Genomic DNA, 19,961 nt, shown 5'->3' with positions numbered 1-19,961 from the left:
CCTGCGAGGTTTTTCGAGGGGACACAGAGTCAGGCCTGAGGACAGGGGTATCCCCACACGCAGCATCTCTTTGCGCGAGCCTCGAGGAAGGAAATTTGGGGTACCTTCTGGCTCTGCTCAGCAACGGGGCTCTGTCTCCTCCTGGCAGGCAGCAGCTGAAGGCAAGGGCCATGCAATGTGCCACCAGCCCAGAGGGACTGCTGAGAGCACACGGGGATGGGACAGCAGCAGCCCTAACGCTGCTGTCAGGGGGAGCAAAGCACAGCCAAGCCCGAAAGGCGTTAGTGACTCACGTTACAAAAATAGTGTTTACTGCTTTAATAAATTTACATCTCTATTTTTTGTGAATGACAAGTGTTTATACCACACATGGAAGGCACCCTAGGTGAAGCAGATTTTTTTTTTTTTTTTAGGGACTGCTGAGAGCACACGGGGATGGGACAGCAGCAGCCCTAACGCTGCTGTCAGGGGGAGCAAAGCACAGCCAAGCCCGAAAGGCGTTAGTGACTCACGTTACAAAAATAGTGTTTACTGCTTTAATAAATTTACATCTCTATTTTTTGTGAATGACAAGTGTTTATACCACACATGGAAGGCACCCTAGGTGAAGCAGATTTTTTTTTTTTTTTTTTTTTCCTCCGGTATTTTGTTTACAATTCTGTGAAAAGACATACAAAGTGTCAACTTTCAAATCAAAACTGAGCGTTATAATGAGAAATAAATACATACTTTACTATTTTATTGTGGGTTCCTGAACCCTTACAAACTTCAACATATACAAATAGTTTCAAAATGACACTAACACAGAAGAGAGTAAGTCTAGACAGATATAATGATTAGCTACGTCATTTGTTATATTATGTCATAAATGTTGTGTCCTAAGTATAGAAATCATTTTAAAATGCGATAAATTGGCCACAATATATAAATCAAAGTATTTTCTTACTCCAGAACCGTGACGTATGAGTTAGAGCTGGATGAACTGTAGTGCTAAGATATGCTCTCCCTCCACAATATCCAACGAGTAGAAACCGGTAAACATTCAAGATTAAAGTATAAACAGTATAAACCTGAAGGTAGCAACCGTTGCAATGAAAGGGTGTTAGCCAGAACCACTTTAACCTGTAGACGTGAGGATAATTGTAACATTACTAAAAATATTTAGACAACAATACTTTGGGGATTAAAAGGTTACCAAAAGTGATAAATCAGCCTAGGGTGAGAGAGGGTGTTTTCTTTCAAACACATGAAGGTTTTAATTAAATATGTCTATTGAGACATTTGTCTAAAGCAAAACAAATACAATACCCTGAAATTTCCCATATTCTAGACAATAGTCTGTGACAGTCAGAAGAGGCAGATGGTCGTATTTCGTTCTGTTACTCATATCCAGATGTTATTAAAATAGCTGTAGGGACCAGCCCCAATCAAAAAAGAAAAAAATCCAGATACTCTGTTAATATGATCTGGCTATTGCTTTTTGAAATGCTCCTATGTCCTCATTCTGAATTCATGAAGATAGTTTCCGTATCCTTCCATATATGCTAACTGGCTTTTTAAAATTTTACCCATGAAGTCCATGGTATACAGATAAAACCTTCATAGTAAACACAAAGCTCTATGTTATAAATATGTCAATCAAGGTAACTATGTATATTGCATATAAAATTAAATATCTTCTGTTTGCCAAGTATAATTTAAAAAGGAATATCTGTGGCTAGTTATAAAAAAATATTTATTAACCCATAGAGATTAAAAGGCAATTTCACTAACTCATCCATCCAGCACATTTGAAAGAGCTGCACTGGGATTCTGGACAGGTAACTTCATCTAATCACATTTTCATGATAAATAGACAACTTTCATTTCTGGGCAAATATAAGAACACTTTTGAAAGCTGCATATCCCAAAGGAAAATTAGATTGTGTTGTATACTCTAAATTAAAGGCTATCATAAATCACAGTGTAAGCAGATATTTTTTTTTAAGAATATTTTAGAATACAGATGGTTAAATTATAGACAGATTTTAAAAAGACAATGCAAAAGTAAGACCAAAACAAGAAAGGAACCCTTTCATGTTGGACAGCACTGCTCTGACTCTGTCAAACAGATCTATCCAGGTGGCCACGTGGCTAACGGGAAAAACAACATACAGCAAAAAACTCTCAAGTGGCATTCAGAGATTTCCTGAATATTTGTATAAATTCATTTTTAACCAACTCCCTCTGTTAAAATAAAGAGAGGAACACGGCAAAATTTCTACAAACTACTTCCAAACATTCTGCTGGTTATTGTACCTATTTCAGTTTCATTTTTAAAATATTACATTTGTTGCCATTAAAATTCACATACATGACATCTCTGTCTGCACAGTCTTTTTGAGCTTTGCTGGCCCTCTGAACAACCCGTTATTTTATGCTATAAATGACAAGAACTAAGCACCCAAGTTTCAGAAATGCTACATGACAGCTTGACCCACTTCAGTGGGACTGAGCAGAAATTAGTCTGAAACTATCCTTTCTCCTAGATACCTGGAGCCCACCTCCGGCCTGGGGGTCTCTGTGAACCAGCCGGGCTGGAGTTATTCCATAATCACACCCATTTGTCCACGTAACTCAGGTTTAACCTCGGTGTGGGATCTCCCCAGCACAGCCCCGCAGCTGGGGACAGCAAATCACTGCTACACCTACTTTTACTGCGGATTTCAGGTCTCTGTCTCTCCCTCTCCTTCTCAATAAAGGCAGAGGCAGACAAATCTCTCACCCTCTCCGCATGTGGCTCCTACCAAAAGCTCCCACAGAAGCACATGCAGCACACCCACGAGCTTCCAAAGCCCACAATAGAGGGAAATAATCCCATTTTTCCCAGCACATCCAGCCCAAACACCATCAGCTAAAGGGAAGAGGACCACAATTATGCAATTATTCGCTGGACACGGTATTATTACCTTCCTTACATGGAAGCAGACACTACACAGATCAATGAAGAAGGCTTAACAGAAATTAAATATTAAAATGTAAAAAAGATGAGGCATGAGTATATGAAATTAAAGGAACGAGTGGAGAGGAAGAAGGAAGCAACTTTACTAAGAAGCACTGAAACTGTCGAATCAGTTATTAACTCTGGGTTTAGAAACTTCTCAAACTCTTGCAGGCAGTTTGCACACCGTTACAGGAATGTAGGATAAACTTGAACCAAGGCTGACAAACCTGAGCACACATAGCATTAAAAGGAGAACACATATGCTTACAACACTATACAACGGTTGTTACGCTGTTGCCCCAATCACCTCTTATGCTTTAATTCATCTTCTGATGCCTGTGCATAGGTTGCAAGATTTACCGTTATTTCTACATGCAGGAATACATGGGGAGTGCATATCCGAGGGCTTAGTCTGACAAAAGAGGACTAATCAAAACCATTACAGTTTCGAGCGTCCCGTTCCTCCAAGGTTCAACTGTTTAGCTTCAATTTAGTTATATTTACAGTGGGGTTTTGAATCCCTTTATGGAGCTAAACAGCACTCTTAAGGACTAGAAGAAACTATCCCTATACACTCGGCAATTACACCAAGACTAACTGGCTAGGAGAACCAGTTTAACGTCACTTTTTTTAAGCAAGTTTTAAAAAAAAAAGTATTTTCCTCCTTCAGAGCTTTTTTATGACGACTGCAGTTCGAATAACAGTCTGAAAATATTACCACCTCTTCAACACACCGTGTAAAATTAAGTCGGGCGAGTGGGGTGGAGAATCAACCGTGTATGTATCATATGATGCTAATGTTTGGAGTTTAGTTGTCTCTCACAGCTACTTTTATTTCCCTTCTATATAATCCAAATAGTAAATAATGTCTCTGTAGAGTAATAAATGCTTAACTTAGATTTTTAGAAAGTATATACTGTACAATACTAAAATCATCTTTGGTCCCCAAAATAAGGAAATTACAAATTTACATTTGCTTTTCTGTTGTACAAAGTGTATCAGATAGTACTTTTTAAATTAATATTATTTTTGAATTCTACCCTGAAAGCTGTGCTAAGCTCAAGTCATGGTGTAAGTAATAAATAATGTCATAATGTTCTCAGCTCAAGAAAATGTTATTTCACAAGTAAAAGCACTCAAGGTCATTCGGGTCTGCGATACAGACGATGAAGTACTACACTGTATTAGAAGTATAACTGCATCACTCTGCATTTGTCACGCCAGCTAACGGGTAACTAAAGCTTTTCAGGGTCTCACTCCAGAAAAAGCTCAGTGAGGTTATCCTTTTTCTAGGCGAGGAAAGGTGCAACAACTTGAAAGATCCCAAATTCCTAAGCTTGCAGAGGCAGGAGAGCTCCCACAGCTCTGGAAAACCAGGATGAGCACAGGTGGCAGAGGAGAGGAACAGGGCGTTCTCTTACACACTCACCATTTCAGTCCCTGTCATTAATCAGCCAACGACATCCTCCTAACGAAAAGCTTTCACTGCACATCACTGAACTCCTGCTTCCTGATTTCAGGTGAGGGTTCCACTCTAAAAACATGGATCTTCTGGAGGACAATATTCTGCATTTGAGTAGGGGGTTTGGGGTTTTTTTGGTGTGGGGTTTTTTGTGGTGGTTTGGTTGGTTTGGGATATTTTTTACAATCTTTATCCAAACTGCTTTAATACCGGTTTACAATTCCAGTCTAGATACGCTTGTGCTACTTTTAAAAAGGCTCTTTTAATAATTAACAGTATCTACAAACGCTCCTTGCAAACTTTGCCAGCACCAGGCAGACTGCTGAAAAACAGCCAGGCTGTAACGACCGTACTGGCAAAAATAAACTCTGCTACTTCACACCACGGAACTGTCAGTTGCTTTTCCTGAAACACACAGTAACCATGGTGAGGCACCACCTCAACAAACTGTGTTCTAAACCCAACACTAGAGGTTGGCTGTATGGTTTGATCTTTCTTAAACTGGTGTTCCCTTTGGCTTTCTAATGGGAGCCCTATGGCTCCCATTAACTTTCTATGAAGCACATTAAAATATTACTATAGTAACCAGTAAACCATTACTCGTTAAGAAAATGCAAGTTTTCTTTAACCTCATTAGTAATTCTTTCTGAATTTTAATCTCCGTCTTGGCCACTAAGGTGAAATGCACTGTGGGTATCAGTAAACTAAAAATGGTAAGACATTGCTTTTGTCACTGGATTTTACACATCAAAGTAATTCTCTTGCTGAATTCAACCACTGCAGTGTCAGGCTCACACCTCTCACTACCCCAGCTCCCTCCAGAATTCAAAAAGCCCAGGCACTTCTACTCATCTCCTGTATTGCCCTTTGTTCTTAAGACTCCAGTGAACTGCATTCATCCACTTAAGAGCACAGCTATGGAAGAACACAATACAACAAGTATTCAAGTCAAACGTGAGTTAAGTTCAGGTGTCTGTGGCACACAGTTCTGCTGATTTCAAAAATTTCATCATCTCACCCCAGAAAGGAATTCAGCTGTAGAGATCTCCTCCCCGACACATTTTCTTCATGTAACACGCAGGCAACGTGCCAAAGAATGGATTACACAGATAAAAACATCACTCAAAAACACCAGAAAAACAGCAAGGGACATCCTCCTAATAACGTTATGATATTGTCTAACTGATGACTGCAGAATTCAAGTTTTGAGTCGAGATAATATCCTTCTTTTCACTGAAAGTACAATTAAAATAAGGAAACTTCAGTTTAGGTAAAACTATTTCTAAACAAATCAGTACAACCATATTATCCTCCAATTATCTAGACTCATTTTCCAATAAAACAGGAGAGAAAAAAAATTGCATAAACATTCAATTAAAAAAAAATTTTAAAAATCAATTTTACCTACCACAAACAGTTTTAATTTTAGAATAAACAAACAACCCTTCAAAATATTTATCTTACGTTAATCACAATGTTGCAACTTTAGAAACATTTTTAGAAGCACATCATAATTTTTTGCTAGTTCTTGCTTACCCAAGGCTTCTCAGAAAGGTTGAACCTTACAAAAAAAAAAAAGGGAGGAAAAAAGAGAAAAAACCAACAACAACCAAATGAAAAAAAGCCGTGACTGGAATGTAAGTCAACTGGATGACAACCCCTTCTTTCTGTCCTGTGCCCCTCAACTCCCTTTCCCCCACCTTGCCTCCCAAGCACCTTTCTTTTGCCATTTTGGAATGAAAACCAGAATGTATCCCAACTTCAGCAGAAAACCCTTGTACCTGCACTTCGTGCGTTATGATGACAATTCAGCAAACATGCTGACTTCACACAGGTCAGATCTGGCCCGGGCCATGCCTGAACTGAACATGGCAATTTCAGAGTAGCCCAGAGGGCAACCACCTCACTGCTACATCCAGCCACCAAAACTGTGCAATTGTTGCCCATTTCAGCCCTGCAAGTGCCCCAACAGGGAAACTGCAGGAGATCTTGCAGCTGAGAACGGAGCCGCGCTGCCGAGGCTGCATGAGGATGGATACAGAGGGTTTGCTGGACGGGATACATGGCTAAAGTTATTGCTGTTTGCCCCTCACTTCCTTTTTCATGTGTATTTATATTTACTTTTGGTAGATTTCTTTCTTATATTAACCCAAGCAATGTAGTGTTTACAACAGATGAAGAAACAGTGGCAGAACATGTGTATTCAGAGCTTGCACTTGGGAGAGGGAAGGAAAGTTCTGTGCAGTTAATCCGAAACAGTAACATACTGCAAAACATATATATGTTATATATTATATAAGATATATAATATACGTATATATATGTGGATGTCTTAAACTGATCTTGCTTTTGAATGACCAATATTTACTGCCTTCATGACAACAGCTTCTGACTCAATGCACCTCTGCACGTGTGCAGGGCTGGGCACTCTTTGCCACCATCCGATCTTCCTTTTCTTCCTTAAATAAAGAAAAAAACCCTTTAATTCCACGAGGGAGTTAAGCACTTCTTTTCCCTTTGCAGTCCCATTTGAACGCTGCTTTCACGCATCCAGACGCTGGATCTCAGGGCGATGATCTACTTCTCTGGATTCTGTCCGAGCACGAATGTAGTCACTCGTCTGCCGACTACTCTGTTGTCTGCTGTTCATTCGCCACTTTTTAATAGCTAAATACGTGTTCACAGCATACACTGCCATTGCCAAGAAACCAAAGATCTACAAGAAGTAGAAAGAATTGTCAAAGACAATTTTTGAAAACAAGAACAATAGTAGTTTCACAACAAATTCCTCAGAAACTTCGTTTTTTACTTCATTTGCACTGACAAATCATCATGGCCTGTAAAATTGATGTTTTCCTTCTTCAATCTGCAAAAGCGACTAAGACTAATGATCCCAGAAAACAAAGTTCTCTTGTCTACAAACATGACAATGAAATCCTGCAATGCAACTTCAATGGAAGAACCTCTTGTGAAGAAGAATAGAGCTCTTCATCCAACAGCTCATTCCTCGGGCTGCACAGAATAGTGAATGACAAGAGAAGAGATGATCAGTCCAGACCCTCAGCCTGGAGAAGGAGCTCATTTCCAGTTCTTCCTACATGCTTCAACTCTTGTGTGATTTTCAACGTCTAGAATTTTTTATCTTCATTTTAAAAAGTTGCCAGTTCAAGCACAAAATTAATTTGCTTGAGCTTACTGCCCTAGATTTATAATCTCCAAGTAAAGGTCTACTCACTCCACAGAACAAAAATGATCTGTAGTGAGCAAGAATAACTCAGCTAACTATGTGTAAACAGCCCAAATTTGTAGGAGCCTAAAGGTCTACTCACTCCACAGAACAAAAATGACCTGTAGTGAGCAAGAATAACTCAGAAAACTATGTGTAAACAGCCCAAATTTGCAGGAGCCTGTAACATCTCTCTCATGAGGAAAGGCTGAGGGACTTGGGTCTTTTTAGTTTGGAGAAGAGAAGACTGAGGGGGGGGGGATCTGACCAATGCCTATAAATACTTAAAGGGTGGGTGTCAAGAGGATGGAGCCAGTCTTTTTCAGTGGTGCCCAGTGATAAGAGTTAATGGGCACAAACTGGAACATAAGAAGTTCCATTTAAACATGAGAAGAACTTCTTTCCTGTGAGGGTGGCAGAGCCCTGAACAGCCTGCCGAGAGAGGTGGTGGAGTCTCCTTCTCTGGAGACATTCCAAACCCACCTGGACACATTCCTGTGCAACCTGCTCTGGGTGGACCTGCTTTGGCAAGGGGTTGGACTAGATCTCCAGATGTCCCTTCTGACCCCATAGCATTCTGTGATTCTTGTGAATTTTCAGCTCTGTCTTTTCTGTAGCCTTGCAATATCCCTTCCGACCCCATAGCATTCTGTGATTCCTGTAAATTTTCAGCTCTCTCTTTTCTGTAGCCTTGCAATAAAGAGCAGCAGCATCTAAGCTAGCTATAGAGAAAGGAGCAAGGCTGCAGGTCATTTTTCTGGTTGTTCTTATCCTAAGACAAAGAACTCAAAAGATGTAAATGATTTTAAATCAGAATTAGCATACAGCCAACTGTAAAACTAGAAGTAAACCGTGATGGCAAAGGCAACAGGAGTATTCAATGAACACGAGAGAAAATGTATTCTTAGTTTCAATAGAAGATAAGAGGAATATATAAAGAAGTTCAAATTCTTACCACAGCAGCAATTTCTGCTCCAGTTTTATGGTTTAAAGCAGCAAGTACTACAGAGGCAATGAAAAAGAAGAAAGTGCTGAGTCCAGTGTTGACCAGATCCTAAAAAAATAAATTCATTAGCATTACTAAACAATGATTCTTTGCTTGCTTTGATTAGAAGCGGTGAAATAGAAGAAGGTTAGAACAAGAACTAGAGGAATACTTTCCCACCTTCCATGCAGTTTGTTACTTATAGAAAAGAAGGCAAAGATTATTACGCAGGAAATGTAGCATGAACATTCATTATTCTGCGAACTTCATATACACATACAGCACCAGCCCGGATTCTGGATGCGCTACTTCCATTTCTGCTGGGTTTATTAGAAAGGTACTGTCAGCACAATGAGTAAAACTGTTCTACCTCACTGATGCTGAAGTAACCCAAATATCCAGCTTTAGCCTTCCAGGAACTCCTTTTTCTCTTTCACATCCTACCAGCACCCCATGTGCTGCCCAGACAATAGTCACAAATTTTACTCCAAATTCTTTGCGGCATTACTATTTCTGTAACAGCTGCCCATATTGTGAGAATACACAGATTTTTACATATTTATTGAATAAAATTGATGTTCCAAGCTGACCTTTTGGAACATATGCACAGCAACGCCCCAGGGACACCTATGTTCACAGAAAATTCTCACTTTTGCTCAAGGTACAGGAAAAGGACAGGCACCAGGCAGTTCAGTTACACACACGCTGCGTGTCACTCGGTGCTGGGGGGATTTCGCTGCCATCCCTTACAAAAAGCAGGGTCATTAATGTATCATGGGAACAGAAGTAAGAATTCTGAAGGGCAGCTATTAGCACAAGAATAATTACATGAATACAAGACTTGAGGCTCAGAAAAATTCAAGAGTTGAGACTTTAAAATAATAGAAGAAATAAAATGCTAGATTCTTTAGGGACTAGCTGTGCAGTATGTTACTTAGGCCACCTTTTACAATTTTTTTAAAACATTTGATATGTATGTACACTGCCCTGTACGTACACTACAGAGATGTAGGAAATAGCAGGTAAATAGATAAATTATGAAAATAGACATATTAGAAAATAAATGGCATTTCATAATTTCTCCAATTCTAAGTTTAGCAGCTCAAACTGTGCTGCCAGGGCTGCCAGCAAGAGCTGTGGTTCTCATCTGCACAAACCTTTTTTCACTAGAGGGGAAGTCTCACTATAATATGACAATGTGACAACAGTTGACAACAGATTCAACAGTATTCACCATTCTCATCAAGTTTCTAGAGTAAACATATATATATATGCCATCAAGAATGCTGAAACTAAATACTGAGGAGAGGGCAGCTATGCTCTTAAATAATATAAAAATAAATAAAAGAATCAGTTCAACCCGAGGTCAAGTTGTATATTTTACTACCAAGCACATTTGCCACCTACAGGCATGACCTACACAATGAAGACAAAATGCTAGAAGAAATATCTCAGAAAAACTTAGCAATTACAGTAGGTAAGCACCTCAACATGTGATGCCATGACACACAAAAAAAGGGAGAAAAAGCACTTATACATTCTTTGGGACATAGGGACACGATAGGTGTAAGGTGGTGATCTTACCTTTGCAAGGGACACTGGAACGCTGCATCCTGTTCCGGTATCCACATTTTTAAAAGTATGTTGAAAAAATTGGACAGGGTACAGAGAAGAGCCACAGAAGTTATTTGAAAGGAAGAGAAAATTTCTCACAGTATGAATCAAAGAACCTAAAGTGCTTTGAATCTTAAAAAGATTGAGCTGTGTACATGAAGACTCCAGTGTTCAAATAATGAAAAAAACACTAGCCGTTTTAAAAGTTTAGCATACAAAAGCACAAAATTAATAGTATAATAAAATTAACAGATGCAGAGTCACATTCAAAATAAAGCAAGCTTATTTTAAGGAAGCTAATCATCAGAACAAACAACTGAATATGTGTTTAATATTCCACCTTTTCATTTCTTATAACCCAGCTGTTTTTTCAGACACATTTTGTACTTCCTTAATACCATACTTAAAGACTAAGTGGATGATACATAATGCACTATGTTTTATGGGGTCAGATGTGCTTATTAACGAATCCTGCTGATGTCTGACAGCTTGATCACCTTGCCAAAGGACAATAGCATAAGCAAGACAGCTAGGTCTTTTATTTTATTCTACTCTTTACAAAGAATATCAAAATTCTCCTTGTAAAGAATCAAACATTTCAAATTAAAAGACTTGACTCCATCTTGAGCCACCAATTTATTCGTTTCTGCAATTCCATTTTGCCTGTTTAGGTGAAACCTTTTAATGCTATTCATAATTGATTCACATAGAGTAAGGTTGGTTTCTGAAAAAGCAAAAAATAATACAGTTTTTCATAGCCACAGATCAGATTGTTTGGAGCTTAAGAAGCAGTGACACATCAATAACACAATGGTAACATCACAGATGCAAATATTGGTGGAAGTTTTTAATTAAAAAAAAAAAAAAAAAATGAGCACTTTAATAATGTGAATGCCCCAGGGGCCAGACAGCTGATTTCTGTGAAAACCCCTTTTTTGGGTTTTTTTTTTTTTAAATTGGGAGAAGTTTTTAAATAAAAAAAAAAAAAAAAAAAAGGAGTACCTCCTACTTACAGCAGAAAGATAAAAGAAAAAATTACACCAGTTTTGGGAGAAGTCAGAGCAGAAACAAAAGAGAATGAACTACAGCAAGAATTCAAGCAGTAAAGGACACACCCTAAAATAATGTAGCTTTTTTTTCCACGTAAGAGAAAATGAATAATCGTGACAATAAAAAGAATAAACTAATTGAAAAAAGATGAGCCGTTTCAAATCTGTCCATGTTGTAGCTGAAGTTCTTGCTATTATATTTATAGACAAAGTAAAAACCACATCACACAGATAGAAGAATTTCTGCTGAAATTACAGCAACCTCATGAGACAGAACACTGTGCCATAAAATACTGTACAAAGCTGCCATCCATAACAGAGAACAAAATCTACGAGCTGACTCAAATCCACTCTAGGCTGCTGCTGCTCCCTTCCTCCTTTCCAAAATAATTTAAAAAGAAAAGATTGACTTATGGTCGCTTGCTAGTTATTCGAAAGTCATTCTGTTCAGTCACCAACAGTCCTATTAGTCCAAGGGAGACTATCCAAGGACATGTATTTGTTACTGCCACCACCAGTTATCTGTCCTGTTCAGAGGAGGCATCTTAACTTGGGGATGAAGATGAATTTATGCCAAAACAGCACTTTATACTAAAATAGATGGGGTGAGGCTTTTGTTCTGCTGATTTTGCTGTAAAGGTGGGAAACTATAAAAAAGTGGACAGCATCCTACAGTCTTTGTTCTTTAAGGGTCTGGGCAGGTATGGTTCCTGGATGAATGAGGAAGCTGAACTGGTGCTATGAATGAGAGGTCATTTAAAACTCCCACAATTAACTCCTGAAAGCTGCAAGGGACATCAGCTTCGACAGCTTCAGTTTGGTACATCACCAGGAGTTGGCTCTGATCCTTCTACAATCCCCATTTCATTCGGGTTTCTTGAAGATCACCTGCCTATTTCCCTCTCAGGTCTTTCTTGGCTGCTTTCCCTGCTTGTTTGTGCAAGAAGCATCTCTGCACACCGACAGGACCAACAGTTACCATCAAAAAAACAACAGACCTTACTAGAATCAACTACAAAACCATGTAATATTTCTTGTATTTAAAACTTGTGCTTGTATTTCTTACAGAACAACGCAGCATTGTTTACACTATGCTGCACCAAATGAGAACTGCCCATGAAGAGCACTAACCCAGAGGAAATTAATTTTGACAATTTTATAAAATATTCATTTTTATCCTTAATAGGCATTGCTATTTTGACAGCAGTAAACATAAAAGCGAAGGATGACTTACTTAATTTCTCATTCAACAGCTAAGCAAGCCAAAGAAAACCAAGATGTTTCTTTCCAAAGAGAAAGGAAAAATAAATAAATAATTTTTTTAAAAAGAAATCAAGATTGCCCCGTGAGGGCCTTTGAACTACAGCTTTGTAACTACACTCATCAGAGCCAAGGTTAGAAATAAGACAGTTTGTCATTCTGGCACCACATCAAATTTCCTCCCAACTACTTCAGTGTCAGTTCCTCACACACAAGGTTTCATCTCTGCAACAACTGAAAAAAAAAACCCCAACCCTGCAAAGATGATGAAATAAGTGTTCAGGCAGCACAAAATACAACCACTGATCTGTGTCTTCAAAGGGACACACCTGACTCCCCGAGCTCCCTCCCCGTAGCAGCGCTTCCCTGGGACCCAGGCTAATAAGCCCGGCGGAACTCTAATTAGTTTGTGCTGCGCTCAGTTCTTTGTCTCATCTTTGAGGCTGCTCTGGGCTGGAAAACTCTGTATTCAGAACTGAGCACATACAAAACACACTACCAGAGCTCCAGGGGATGTTTAAAAATAAAATAAAATAAAAATCAATGCTCAAAATCTATTTCTGCTACACACAGACATAAACAGGCCATTCTACTGGCTAATTATGCCATGATTTACATCTGTAATGACTTGGATTTCTCTCGTTATACAAACACTCATCCAAGAGATACTGTCAAATTCCAACATTCTCAGCTGTTTGCCATCAATTCTCCCCCTCCCCAAGTCATCTCAGTTCCCAGTCCTGAAAAGTACCCACCCTGCCGTGACAGCCAGTGTCAGAAAGCCTGGCAGACCACAGGAAAATTCACCAGAACCCCAAAATTACTACAAACGCTTTGTCCAACCCTGTCCCTGCTTCTCGAGGGCCATGTCATCCACACAGTTTGGCTGCAAGACCTCAAGCTCTTGCTGTAGATCACAACACACAAGTAATGAATTTGAAAAAAAGGCTAATTTAGCGAAACACAAAATTATAGCAAAACAAACATTTCAAAGTGGCATCTGATCAGTTCAGCAGGATCACTGCTACGGGGTGCTCTCCATTCCCCTATTCCCCTTCAAAGTCTCCTTGCAGAATAGGCTTCCTTTGAGCTGTGAAGCATAAGGGAAATGGAAAATTCCACTGACAGGTTCCCCAGCTTTTGCATTTTTGCATAATATCAATAGTGCTGCACAACACAGACAAATAATTGACTGTTCTTTCATCTGCTGTAGCAGACCTGCCCCTTTCCAACACACCCGAGTGTGGCCTCACCATCTCCCTGATTCCTTCACATTTACCTCATGAAAATGAGAAAATAGTTAGCGTGTCTCTAAACAGGATCAAAACAAAGCTCTTTTCCACAAATGACTACAAATATATATCAAAAAGCTATGTAGTAAATCTGCATTTCTGTTAGTTGCTAGTACATATTGATCCACATTTTCATTCCAGTCAGGGATAGCCAACATCAGACAATAAGCCACACTGCATTAGAAAGAAATCCAATTTTAATCAAGTACTAAAGGAGACAATTTTGTGTTGGCCAGTGGCAGTTGATAGCCTGGTACTTTCTAATATATAGGATCATTTGAAAGCAAAAGGTTTTTCTAGGAAGTTTGTGTGAGTACTGTGTTTAAAGAAAAACTTCTTCCTAAATTTAAGACTATGAAATTCTTCTAAGTACTGTAACAGCCTCTTCTCCTCACACAGCTTCTAAAAGCAAAATTTGAGACTTTTCACAAGGGAAATACCCATTATAGAGTCATACATATTTTTTTAAATCATGTATATTAATGAATTTATGTATAAGCTGGAGTGACTTCCTCCTAAAGCATTCAGGAGTGTGAAAGTCTGTTACTCAGAATGCAACTCCTGTGATAACTGTGTCACTTAGAGACTGCAAAATTATCAAAATAACCACCAAAACACAGGGAAGTACTAAATATTGAAAGAGGCAAATAACATATGAATATATATCTAAATTGTTAAGAATCAAATGCCAAAATAACCCAAAAACACATCTGCTGCTACTCTATATTCTTAAATTTCCTACAAACTTTGGCAAAGTAATCTCCCATAGGAACACAAGCTGGGTCTAGTATTCACAGTGAAACCACTCGCATCGCACCAGCAAGACCACCATGTATTTTGTGTGACACTGAAGCACTTACACACTTGTAATCACACTCCTGTACACCCTACTAGCGCATCCAGAAGTGTGCAGTATAAAAAGACAGTCTTCCATGGCTGTTATCAGGTGTCAGGCTGTTGTGATGCTCATTGACCAACCAAGTTGGCAACAGAACAGACCAGAAAGAGACCACCCTCTGCAGCCACTGCTGTTCAGCTTGCCACAAATATCAACAATACTGGCAGAATGGAGGCACAAGGAGCAAAGGCCAGGACAAACCAGTAACGTTCCTGTGGTTCCACTGGTTTTGTTTTGCAAGCCACCTGGATGTCCCCCACCTACAGCTACCAGCCACAGTTCTCAGTCCCTCTAATTCACCAAGTACTCTTACAGGGAGAGCTCCTCAATAGATGGTGCATCCACAGGGCACAAAGGATCCTCTAATTCCACATTCCGGTATCATTTTAGACAAGTCCTTCAGGCTTATAAACAGTTACTGAAAACATGCAAGTTGCAACATTCATGAATTACTTTAAAAACAAACAAACAAAGAAATCAGATAGAAACCCTGGGATTGGTCTCCAACAGAACTTACAAACTTGCTGTTACAAAATAAAACACAGCATAGGCACATATCTATCTATACTGTCCAAAGAAGTTGGTATAAATAGTACCCTTGAAGCTGACAGCTCTTTTGCTGGAGTGACAAACATGTTCATTTTGTGACCTGTGTTTATGCAACCCAATCTGAAAGTTTAACTCAAAATACATCATGGAAATGGAGACTGGTACAAAAGGAATGTGCTCTGCCAGCAGTTCTCTTCCCAAAACGCCTCATATTTGAGAACACATTAAGCATTGCCAGTCAATGTTTAATAGTTATGCGTGTAAGCAAATCAGAGCACCTGATTTTCACAGAAAGCACATAATTTTTTACATTACTGCATGATTATTGTAATAGTCTGTGTAAGGAAATATATGTAGCACAACTGTCCTAATATAAAAAACAGCTTAGGAGAGAACAACGAGCTACTGTAAATACAGCATCTGTCAGAGTTAAGTAACTACAGGCTGCATTTTTATCCGCTTCATCCACAAACAGTAATTACTGGCATTAGTAGGAAGTTTTTCCTTCCAAAGGGAATCTACCAGAGGACAATTTTAGTTCTATTTAATGTAGTTTAATCTTGTTACATTTCAAAGCTCATTCTGCCATTAGTACTCCAAATAAATACAAGTATAACGTATGCTTTACTCAGCACAGAGAACACTCATACACAATCTGAAGTCGAAAGCAGAGTTCAAAGACCAAACTTTAAAACAGATTTGCTGCTATTTTTTAAGAGAGTGAGGATTTGTATGAACTTACAGTAAGATTCCAGTTGATCTGCGGTATTCTCGTGTGAAGGTTTAGACTGAACATAAGCAACAGAACTCCAGTAACCACCAACGCGCTGCAGCTCACAAACTCGAAGAAATAAAGGCCTTCGCAAGGGGAGCATTCCATGATGGTCTCTATGCAGATGAATGCAATCAGTGCCAAAACCTAGGAAGAAAAACAAGTGGAAAAAAAAAATATAAATAGATTTCCACATTTTGAAAATAGCCACAAGTATTCCTGAAATTTCCATTGGGAACATGATCAGTTTACACTCAGGAATGTGTGATTTTAGTTTATAACAGGGCACTGTCTAGAGAGCAAAAACAAAGGCAAATTAATGCAAGACTTTCTGGATATCTCCTGTCGAACAAAGTATATTTTAGCAAAATTACAAGGAGTCTAAAAAGAAAATGACCGAGACACCCAGAAAGGCATGAAACCCCTTCAGGCCACTGGCTTCATATGCAAACGGCACCTCAAGCGTTATATTTCATTTTTCACCCATGATATGCCATTCCAAAACTTGAAGATGGAATGCATTCTTCTATTGGGCCAACCTCAAGCTCAATTATATAGTATTAATATAGTGTGATTTCAATAAAGGTATTATTTAAAATTCACTACCGTCTCAAGATCTAAATCAATTCAAAACCAAATAGATTCATGATACCATCCTCCAAAAATGCCTGCCTTTTTCATGTTTTTTTTTTCAATAATATGAATTTCATATAAAACCATGTTTTATCATTCCCTTACTAATAAGACAATAAAACAAGCAGCGAACAGACGAAGACGACGCTCCTGGTGCTGTGAACACATCCATCTAACTGGGATACTGGTTAGTCACAAAGTACAGAAGGTACCTTGGTAGAGTTAACACAAATGCAGACTATCGCAGGACAACAGTTTAATTTACTATTTAAGATAAAACAGTGAACCTCAATACACTTCTAAAAAAATCTGCCCAATGGACAAAACTAAAACACGTAAAAAAACATACACCAATATTAGCTACCACTTAGACAGCATTAGATAAGAGAGACATCTTAAGTCTATGTTTCAAACCGATTCCTCTTTAAATATAACTGGTAGAAGAAAAACAGTTGCATGGACAGTTTTATTTTGGTTTGGTTGGTTTTTTTAATTTTCCATGGCAAGCAAGGAAGGCCATAAAAGTGTTTTGCTTTAGTTTTCAAGACAACAACCCCCCCACCCACCCACTTACATTTTTCAGAAAGAATTCACTTTCTTGCTCTGCCACAAAATTCTAATGAGACCATAGTAAGTCACTTCAATTTGAGGAAGAAAAACTTGGGGAGATAGCCTCCCCAGAGCTAAATACTCCATCATTTGAAGGTTTTGCACACAGAAAACATGAGTTTAAGAGACTGACAGAAGCCACAAAACAAATCAGTTTCTGTTAAGTCCTTCTTTGCCAACTTCAATAACGTTTTGCAAATACACTTTCTTCCAGCACTTTTTACGCTTCATCCATTAAAGTGTCTTTGCCTCCTACAGCAAAACTAGAAAAATGAAGAAAAAGCATTTTGAAAGAAGTTACTATGTTTGTCACTAGCATCAGCCATAATTCTAAGTAAAGGGCAACACCCCACGTGCTTTGTCTGCCAAATACTTCAGAATACAGTAGCTAATTTAAGTTTAAAAATGGATTAAGACAAAGCAAAACCTTTTTAATCAAAAAACATCTCTCACCCTTCACTTCGGGCACTCTCTTTAAAAGAGCACGTGCCATACTAATTTTTGCCAGCTAATAGAGCAGGCCAAGTCACATCAAACAAATTCTGAATGGATACCCAGTGACTAAACACTTAACTTCAGATATTACCCTTTGCACTGAATAGCTTGGGAAAAAAAAGAAAGAAAGAATATGTAATGAAATGGAACAGTCAGAAAACCAGAATCCAAGTCAAGCTATAATTTCAGCAATGACACACACACAAGAAATACTGTCTGGAACACAGCTTCATGTTACAGTACTAGCATGCAATGAAGTCCACCTCTTCTGTGAACAAAAGCCTCACAACTGAAGATGACACTGAATACAACTTAAAAAAGAAGATCTGAAAAAAATAACCAAGTTGTTTCAAGCAGGATCAATATCAAGTATTAATGATAAATGTCAGCTGCCAAAACTTTTAACTGTTTTATGTTCCAATATTACAAACTCTTCATTTTTCTTGCCACTATTTTTGATGTATTATGACAGTTTTAAAATTTTTATTCTTTTCAAAGAAATGGCTTTGCGATATTCTCTAGAAATACCGTAGTACAGGCCCAAACAGTATTAGGTTCATTTTCTAAAAATAGGAATTGCTCTGAATTGTGTCATCAAAATCAGGCTGAAGGAGCCAAAAACTCGGGCACATCAATCCTTACTCTGGGCAACTGCTACTTGGCATATGGAGCCTCTGCTGCTTTGCTGATAGGAATCTCACCAGCCAGCACTGCTGCTGCCAGGCTGACGTACCCATCTCAGCAGAGCTCAAAACAGATGAAAGAGTTTCTTGCATACAGGATTAGAAATAAATTATGTACTGAAGAGGCACTTGAAGCAATGAACTCTAATCATCGCATGTTACTTATACGCTCCCAAGCTCGGAATTAATAATTAATGAATTTCAGAGCAATTCTATCTTAAGATTTATAATTTATTCAGGGATAAAATGAAAAGACATTAATCTGCAACACACTCTTGCAAGAAAAAAAGTGTTGGTTGTGTACACTTAGGTTTGACTTGACCCAAAGCATCTCAAATGCGAGTAGAGATGAAGCTGAGCCACAGTTTAAGGTCCAGCAGCATCAGTGCACAGCAGCCTGGGCTGGGGCAGCCCAACTCTACTCATATTTATCAGAAAGGTTGGGAGCAAACCTCAATTGCTTCCATTTATGATTTATTTGTAATTTATTTGTAACACTTTCATACTTCAAGTTAGATTCCAACTAACCGTGTTACCTTTTTTCCTGCAATAAAAATCTATTTAACCCTTCTCAAAGACTACCCATCCTACCAGGGCTACAGACAATGCCTTCCTGTTCGCTGCCCAGGATTTGTCTCATGATGAATGCTATGACAAAAAATGAAATCCAAATGAATCACCGCATCAGAAAAAGCTATCCTCCCACAGAAACTTCCCTTTTCGTAAACACAATAAGAATCTCAGTCTTTTATAAGAAATATTTTCTCTTTGAAACATCAGGGTAATCTTGTCCTCCTACACACTTACAGACTTGCCAGAAGCATCCTTCTAATTAACTACAAGTAATGTGAATCTTCTATAAAAACACACAAGTGCTGCTTTCACTGGCCGTTCCACTCTGAGAAGAACCTAATTTTGTTTCTAATAAAAAAGCAAACTACTCTGAACACATGAAATGAAAGTGAAATACATTATAGAATCGAACCCAGGAGCCAGCCAGCTACATCACTTGAGTGGTGTATATATGCTGCAAGATGAGCCAAAGCGGCTTTGCCAAAGGCCACGCTTCATCCAGCGATCAAGTTCATTTAAACAAAAAACAAAAACAAAAAAAAAGTGTTAACATCATAAGAAAAATGCTTCCTTTTCTCTACATTTTTAAATGTATGAAATGGATAATTTATGAGTGGCTATATAAATTAGGTAGTGAATTAGCAGTTTTGCCACCCAGAATATGAGTTGTCTGACATGGCCATAAAGCCGAGTGATGTGATCCTCACGCTCTCTTGGGAAGAGGAAGGAAGGATGAAGACCCTCCTGCCCCTCCCGGGAAGTTTTTCCACAAGCAGAAGTTTTACGGTTGGTTTACTGAAGAAAAATGAGAAGCTGAACATAGTGGAGATCTCCTCTTGCATGAATTGTTACTCTCTCCCACAAATGACACAGCTACA

At 38.7% G+C, this 19,961-nt stretch overlaps 1 protein-coding gene across 1 annotated transcript in view; it reads right to left on the bottom strand.

Moving 5' to 3' along the window:
* Positions 1–583: 583 nt before the first annotated feature.
* Positions 584–19,961, bottom strand: part of CMTM4 (CKLF-like MARVEL transmembrane domain containing 4) — a 32,503-nt gene continuing 13,125 nt past the window's right edge. Inside the window, exons 2-4 of the mRNA XM_014942393.1 lie at positions 16,061–16,237; positions 8,627–8,725; positions 584–7,161 (exon numbers count right to left, since the gene is read on the bottom strand). Coding sequence (XP_014797879.1) covers positions 6,988–7,161; positions 8,627–8,725; positions 16,061–16,237 — 450 coding nt within the window. The 3' untranslated portion in view covers positions 584–6,987. The remainder of the gene's footprint in view (positions 7,162–8,626; positions 8,726–16,060; positions 16,238–19,961) is intronic.

The sequence above is a fragment of the Calidris pugnax genome, unplaced genomic scaffold (genome assembly GCF_001431845.1).
Source record: "Calidris pugnax isolate Ruff unplaced genomic scaffold, ASM143184v1 scaffold28, whole genome shotgun sequence".
NCBI lineage: Eukaryota > Metazoa > Chordata > Aves > Charadriiformes > Scolopacidae > Calidris > Calidris pugnax.
Note: the sequence above shows the minus strand (reverse complement) of the source record. Positions and strands in the feature narration are given on the sequence as shown.